General features: G+C 54.8%; 1 protein-coding gene across 2 annotated transcripts in view; it reads left to right on the top strand.

Annotated features, from left to right (window-relative positions):
- The first annotated feature begins 2,569 nt into the window (after positions 1 to 2,569).
- CCDC136 (coiled-coil domain containing 136) overlaps positions 2,570 to 7,644 on the top strand; it is a 31,761-nt gene continuing 26,686 nt past the window's right edge. The window contains exons 1-4 of one of the 2 annotated variants that reach the window (XM_011995903.1): positions 2,570 to 2,703; positions 3,481 to 3,588; positions 5,519 to 5,773; positions 5,865 to 5,939. In XM_011995903.1, coding sequence (XP_011851293.1) covers positions 2,646 to 2,703; positions 3,481 to 3,588; positions 5,519 to 5,773; positions 5,865 to 5,939 — 496 coding nt within the window. In that variant the 5' untranslated portion in view covers positions 2,570 to 2,645. Of the gene's footprint in view, positions 2,704 to 3,143; positions 3,589 to 5,518; positions 5,774 to 5,864; positions 5,940 to 7,644 lie in introns of those variants that run through there. The other variant, XM_011995902.1, reaches the window with a different exon arrangement.

Genomic DNA, 7,644 nt, shown 5'->3' with positions numbered 1-7,644 from the left:
TTGAATGTTCTCCCAAATCAAGGGTGAAAGGTGACCTGCATGACAGAAGCCAGGGAGAGATTAGTCTTAATACTCAGGATCAGAGCTCCCTGAGGAGAGCTTGAACCTTGGATGTCACCGTCGACAATTTCCCTGCTGTGCCTCCCTCCATTCACCAAGAGGTCAGCAGTCAAGGCCAACTGTTAACGTGACCCTGCTGGCGGAGGCAGAACCATGAGGGGCTGCGCTGGGCAGAAAGAACAGCCAGTAAGCTTCCAGAACTAATCTTTGCCAGTTCCCGGAGCACTGCATCCCTCAAGCCCCCAGTGCAGCTCCTTTCTACCACCCCTGACAAATGCTCTGCTCCCCAAATCTGGACAGCCTTGGTGTCTGCATGCAGTAAACCCTCTGCAGAAGGGGTCTGGGTGGGCTTATTCAACTTTCCCCACAACTGTGTCACCTTGGCCACCGGATCTGGAGTAGAATCCTGTCATCTGGGAAGCAAAGGAAACATCCTTGATCTCTGCTCATTGTCTCTCTGCTGAGATAATGAGAGAGGCAGAGGAAGAAAAAAGGAGCAAGGAGTGGGGGGAGGGAGAGAGACTTATAGACAACATCATCATGAATAGGCAACATTTAACACCACAAATATGAAATCATGTTAGATGATAAGATAGGGCATTAACTGGGTATCTGGGAGATCAACCTTTAACTCATTTATCCTGTGTCAGAAACTCGGTCGGATGCTGGAGATACAAAGATAACTGAGATCCCCATAACATTCAAGAAACTGGGCAGAGCCTGGACAACCCAGAGGTCCTGGTGCTGTTACAGACAGACAGACAGGGACGAGCACCACAGAAGCGCCTAGTAGGGCAGGGATGGAGTACCAGTCAGAGAAGGCCACCTGGAGGTGACCCCCAGCTGAAAAGTAGGGGAAGTCCAAGCAAAAAAGGGCTTCCTTCCCGTGGAACAGGAATGGCTTGTGGACGTGGAAGCCTGTGGGATGTCAGAGGCATTTGAGCCAGAGCAACTCCATCTTGAATAGGAGCTGGGTAAAATGAGGCTGAGACCTACTGGGCTGCATTCCCAGACGTTTAAGGAATTCTAAGTCACAGGATGAGATAGGAGGTTGGCACAAGACACAGGCCATAAAGACCTTGATGATAAAACAGCTTGCAATAAAGAAGCCAGCCAAAATCCACCAAAACCAAGATGGCAGCGAGAGTGACCTCTGGTCATCCTCACTGCTACACTCCTACCAGTGCCGTGACAGTTTACAAATACCATGGCAACGGCAGGAAGTTACCCTACATTGTCTAAAAGGGGGCGTCATGAATAATCCACCCCTTGTTTAGCATATCATCAAGAAATAACCATAAAAATGGGCAAACAGCCGCCCTTGGGGCTGCTCTGTCTATGGAGTAGCCATTCTTTATTCCTTTGCTTTCCTAATAAACTTGCCTTTACCTTATTCTACGGACTTGCCCTGAATTCTTTCTTGCGTGAGATTCAAGAACCCTCTCTTGAGGTCTGGATCCGGACCCCTTTCCTGCAGCGGGGGGAACGCAGACAATACTAGCCCTCGACCTGTGAGTGAATGTGCTAGAGAAGGGATCTGCGTGTGTCCCTGGCTTAGGAATCTCCCAGCCATTTCCTGGATGTGCTGGGGAGCCCCTGTTCCGAACTGTACCCACTTCTATCCTTGCTGAGACCTGCCGAGATGTGAGAACTGCCTCTTCAAAAGCCAGCACCCAGTGGACATAGCTTGAATAAAAGAGTGGTGGAAGACGTGAAATAAGCCCCCTGGGCTTCCAAATCTCCCTTCCACGAGAGTGAACATCAGTCGTGCCCACTCTCGCGGGCTACAGTGGGGGCGTGGCTCACAGCCCACCTGGTGTGGGACCGGAAGGGAAGGCAGGGCGGAGGAGAGGGGGTCTTCGGGCCCTGAGGCTTGGTGGGGCCACCGGAGGGCCCCCCTAAGAGGGTCCCTGGCCCTGGTTCGGTAGGGGGTCGCGGAAAGCGAAAAGGTCAGGGCCCTGCCGTTCGCCCATCTGGGCCTCGACTTCCCTCCTCCGGCCCCCAGGCTGCCGAGGGGCCACCGGGCAGGGCTGAGCAGGGCCTGAGGCCGGAGTCCGCGCCGACTGCTTGGTGGGGGCGCCGGCCGGGCGGGGGAGGGAAGGAGGGAGGGGCGCGCGTGTCTGCGCGCTTGGAGGAAACAGTCCCACCTCGTCCTTTGCTGTCCCCATTGCTGAGCATGACCGGGCCCTGACACCTGGTGCAGAAGGGTCCCTGCGCACAGCAGACCCCGGGGGGACCCGCTGCCAGAACCAGGGGATCTCGCTCCTCCCTCTTGGGACAGCCTTAAGCCTAGGAGCTCCCGACACTGTCCGGGCCCCGCAGCTCCCTGCGCTCCCTCGGGGAGAGACTTGGGGCGTATCCGGGGTCGCGCTCACCCTCCCAAGCCGCCCCCTGCACCGGCTCGGAGCTCCCGAGTGCTGGGAGAGCTTCCGGGCGGCGGCGAGCGGCGGGGGGCGGTGTCAGGAGGCCCGGCCAGGCCCCGCCCCCTCTCCCGCCCCCCCAGTTCCTGCGCACCCGGCTCGGGTCCCCGGGCTCGCGGCTGCGGCTTCTGCTCGGGGAGGCGTAAGGCGGCGGCGGGAGCGGTCATGGAGGCGAGCGCCGGAGCCGGCGCGGGAGCCGCGGGCTGGAGCTGCCCGGGACCAGGTCAGAGCCGCCCCTCCCTCACCTCTCCACCGCCCCTCCTTTCTCTCCTCCATCCCTCCTCCCTCCAGACCCCCAGGTGCTCCCGGCCTCCGCGGCTCCCCCTTCTCCGCCCAAAGTCTTCCTCCCTCCATCCTGGCCTCCACCGGGGCCCGGTCTCCATCTTTCCGGCCTGGGGCTGGGGCTTCAGCGCACCGGCCGCATCCTGTCTGGTGGTCCCTCCCCAGCGCGTCTCTCCACTCCAGTCCGACGGTGCTTCCAGCCTTCGGGGCTCCAGACCCCGCACCTCCTGCAGCCCCGGAGATTCCTGAGCGCGGGGCGAGGGTGGGGTGGGCAAGGTCCAGCGAGAGAATGAGAGGGGAGGGGAGGGGAGCGGTCGCTGCCCTACCCCTTCCCACACGCCCCCCACTCCTCCCTCCCTCCGTAGGCCACCTCACCCTTTCAGCCTCTTCTTCACTGGCTCCCGCCCTCTTTCTGTCTTGCCCCTCTCCTCCCTGTCTCCCCGGACTAAATACGCACACCCCCTCTTTCTGTGCAAGCAAGAGGGGCCTGGAACAGGGGGTTCTGAGGAGGCTGGGCGGCAGGACTGGGGTCTCCGCAGGCAGAGCGTGAGAGGTGGCGGAGAGAGAGGAGTCGCAGAGACGGGAGAGTGAGTCAGGCACCTCCACTGGGATTACAGATCCCAGAGCCCCGAGGAGCTGGAAAGCATGTCCCCTTCTTTGCACCCCAGCCCGCAGCCAGTCCCCCATCCCCCAGCCCTTCCTTTCTCCGTGCTCTCAGGACCCACAGTGACCACTCTAGGCTCCTATGAGGCTTCTGAGGGCTGTGAGAGGAAGAAGGGCCAACGCTGGGGGTCCCTGGAACGACGAGGGATGCAAGCTATGGAGGGTGAGTTTTCCCAAAAGGCTTCTTTCTTTCCCTTCCCCTCCTCCCTTAATTCCCTTCCTTCCTCCCTTTGACCCCCAGACCTCTAAGCCAGGACACAGCCCTTCCCTCAGTTCATCTTAGCCCCTCTTCCTGCAGCTCAGAGCGCCAGCCCTTCCCAGGGCTCAGGCTTTGACGGAAGTTTAGGGTGCATCCCTTCGGGACCCCAATCAACCCCCAGCTAACCAGGTTGTGTGTCCCAAGGGAGCTGCCAGACAGAGAAAGAGGCCTGGTTGGACAGAGCTTTGAAGCAGCCTTTCAGCAGGGGGTTTGTCCTCACTGCCTGCCGACCCAGATCCCAAGCTGTCTCTTATTATAAAAAGCCAGGAACTGGGCATGTGAATTGTCTTTCTGGGGCTACCACCATTAACTTCAAATGGAAGCCTGTGGCTTTGGTTCTCTAGGATACCTTACTGCCTGAAAGAGATTGCCTAGGAGGGGGCGCGTGAGGCCATCCTCCCAACACACGTGTATCCCTACCACACCCATGTGACTTGGCAGTTGCTGCCAACACCAGGCCCCTGGAAGGACGCTGGTCCATTTTCCAGGACTTCCTGTGAAGTATTGCACGTTGCACATTCAGTATGGGCAAACCTGCTCCCCCTAAGAGGGACAGATGGCACGAGGGGTCCCAGACGAACCTAAGGCTGCTGATGTTAGATAAAGTAAGACCAGAGATTCAGAATTTTAAAACAAAGCAAACAATCATCATCCAGACAACATTTTGCTATTTATAGGGACTGCATTGCAGTAAAGGAGCGGGTGCTCACAACCAGAGGCTGGGGGCCAGCACCAAACCCCAGTTTTTTTAATGCATTAAAATAGCAGGCTTTCTTTTACACACAAGTACAGCCTAAAACTTCCCCTGAAAGCTGCTTTGTGGTCACCAGGGTAGGAGGGGCCTCATATGGCTCAGCTAGGGGAGAGGAGACTTTGTGACATGCAGCAAGGAAAAACAAGGTGGACCTTGTAGAAAATTTCAAACAGGTATTTAATAATATACATTTGAAAGGGCACCAGCGTTTGTCCAGTGAAACCTCTACAATCAGATATTTTCTTTCTCTACCTGCTGACGGGCAATGCTTTCTTATTACGGAAAGGCTGATTTTTCACAAGCCACCTGGATAGTTTTTTGTTTGGTTGTTTTTGTTTGTTTGTTTGTTTGAGATGGAGTCTCACTTTGTCGCCCAGGCTGGAGTGCAGTGGCTCGAACTCGCCTCCCTGCAACCTCCACTTCCCATTTTCAAGTGATTCTCCTGCCTCAGCCTCCCAAGTAGCTGGGATTATAGGCATGTACTACCACGCCCAGGTAATTTTTTTGTATTTTTAGTAGAGATGGGGTTTCACCATGTTGACCAGGCTGGTTTGGAAGTCCTGACCTCAAGTGATCCACCCACCTCAGCCTCCCAAAGTGCTAGGATTACAGGCATGAGCCAGCATGCCCGGCCAGTTTTGTTTTGTTTTGTTTTTGTTTTTAACTTTTGAGAAATCTCCAAACTGTAACTGTTACCCCATTTGACCGAAAGATCCACTCACTGTCTCCTTTCTTGACTACTTGTCCTGCTACTCAGAGGCCAGCCTAGAAGAAGCAGGTAATCCTGTGCAAGTGTCTCATGGCTGAGCGGGCACCAGCCTGCCCACAGGCAATGGTGGGAGGCTACCACGTGCAACATTGGTCCAGGAAGGGCCTGGGAGGTGGAGGGGCTGCCTCTCAACTTGACCCTCACACCTGAGGATTCATCTTGAGTATAGGTCTTGCCCAGAGGCACCTTGGGGGATACCAGGTGGCACTAGTATATTATCTCTGCCCTGGGATAGTGAGTTTGAGGGCCCTGGAAGGACTGCGGAAAGGAAGTTGGTGCTGACTCCCTGGTGGGATGGCTGTCTCTCCTAGGGGAGGTGTTACTCCCAGCTCTCTATGAAGAGGAAGAAGAAGAGGAAGAGGAGGAAGAAGAGGTGGAAGAAGAAGAAGAGCAAGTGCAGAAAGGTGGCAGTGTTGGCTCTCTGTCAGTCAACAAGCACCGGGGACTGAGCCTCACGGAGACAGAGCTGGAGGAGCTGCGGGCTCAGGTGCTGCAGCTGGTGGCAGAACTGGAGGAGACCCGGGAACTGGCAGGGCAGCATGAGGACGACTCCCTGGAGCTACAGGGTAAGTGCCTGGGCCAGGGCCCAGTGCCTGGGCCCAGAGGCTCTGCACTCCCCTGGATCTGAGCTTGATACTGGTGCCCCTCTCCCTGCAGGGCTCCTGGAGGATGAACGGCTAGCCAGCGCCCAGCAGGCAGAGGTGTTCACCAAGCAGATTCAGCAGCTCCAAGGTAATTCCCAGGGCTTGGACCGGAGGGAGGTGGCCATCCAAGTGGTCACCTAAGTACTTTTTTCCTGAGGGTTTGACTGAAGCATAGCAGATAAAAATAACCAAATTCAGTAATTTCACCTCATTTTCCTCTACTAGTCTCACGCTTTTCCGCTCCTTGTCTCTCCATCCTCCTCTGTCCCCAGTTTTCTTTCTTTAAACCTCCACCTGGCTCTTCTGTCCTCTCCTTCCATTTCTTGACCTCCTTGTCACCTCCTGTCTCTGGTGGGCTCTTTCCTCTTGCCCCTTCAGCCTCCTCCTTCATACTGCATCCCTGTCCCTTTGTTCTCCTGGTCAGTGCCAGGGGTGGGTGATCCAAGTTGAATTCCAAGCCAGATTCCTTTTTTGGTTCCTCCAAGGACAGCATGGGAAAGCATGAAGCCAATGAGACGTGACTGGCGGGGCCTCTCTGCACCTGTTAAGGGAGGCAGATGAGAGCACTTCTCTTGCTGCCTGGGACCTGAGCTTGTGGCCCCTAAATCCCTTTTTGCCAACACCCACGTCCCTTTGTCTCTGGAAAGCAGCAAGGCAGGTGTCCCACATTCCACTGCACCACCAAATAAAGAGGCAGCTTTTGTTACTTCTGTGGGCTTCCGGAAGGTTTAGGGGAGCTGCCCTAGAAAACGGCAGGGACTCTGGGGAGAACTGAGATCAAGCCAAAAGAAAAGTATAAATGGAGGAAAAAAAGGAAGGCCGGGAAGCAGGCCTGGACAGTAGCAAGCAGAGGTGTGAGAGGGGGAGGAAAGGAGACAGGGACAGAAAATGTAAGCAAAGGTAGATACAGGAAGGGTGGTCAATGAAGGGGCTTGCAAAGGAGGAAAGTGGCAGGAAACGTGTCACACAGGGAAGAGTGTGGGCATTGGTCTGGGATGACCTAGATTCCTGGGCCCAGCTCTACCACTTACAAATTGTGTGATCTTGGGCAAGTCACTTATCTTTCTGAGATGTCATTTCTTATCTGTAAAATGGGACTAATTTATTTATCACCTACTTATGAGGTGCCTTTATACTTGGAGGACCAGCTATAAATGAGACAGACCACATCCCTGCCCTAATGAAGAGTACATTCTAATGGAGAGGCAGAAAATAAACAACACAAGTTCAGGTGGCAATAAATGCTATGAACACGACATAATAATATGATATAGAGAGGAGATGGGATGGGAGTTTATTTTATTTTATTTTGAGACATAGTCTCACTCTGTTGCCCAGGCTGGAGTGCAATGGCACAATCTTGGCTCACTTCAACCTCCGCCTCCCGGGTTCAAGCGATTCTCGTGCCTCAGCCTCCCGAGTAGCTGAGATTACAGGCATGTGCCACCACACCTGGCTAATTATTGTATTTTCGGTAGAGATGGAGTTTCACCATGTTGGCCAGGCTGGTCTTGAAGGGAGTTTATTTTAGATATGGCAGTTAGGAAAGTCGTCTTTGAGAAGTTGACATTTGAGCTAAGACCTGAATAATGAAAAGGATCCAGCCATCCAAGATCTGAGGGAGGAGCGTACCAGGCAGAAGCAACAGCAACTGCAGAGGCCCAGAGGTGAGAATGAGCTTCATTTGTTTGAGCGATAGAATAGAGGCCACTGTGTTTGCAGCAAAGTGCATGTGGAGGACCCTGGTAAGAGAATGTCTGAGGCAGGCAGAGGCCAGATTACAATGGATCTTA

The sequence above is a fragment of the Mandrillus leucophaeus genome, unplaced genomic scaffold (assembly GCF_000951045.1).
Source record: "Mandrillus leucophaeus isolate KB7577 unplaced genomic scaffold, Mleu.le_1.0 Scaffold5, whole genome shotgun sequence".
Taxonomy (NCBI): Eukaryota; Metazoa; Chordata; class Mammalia; order Primates; family Cercopithecidae; genus Mandrillus; species Mandrillus leucophaeus.
Note: the sequence above shows the minus strand (reverse complement) of the source record. Positions and strands in the feature narration are given on the sequence as shown.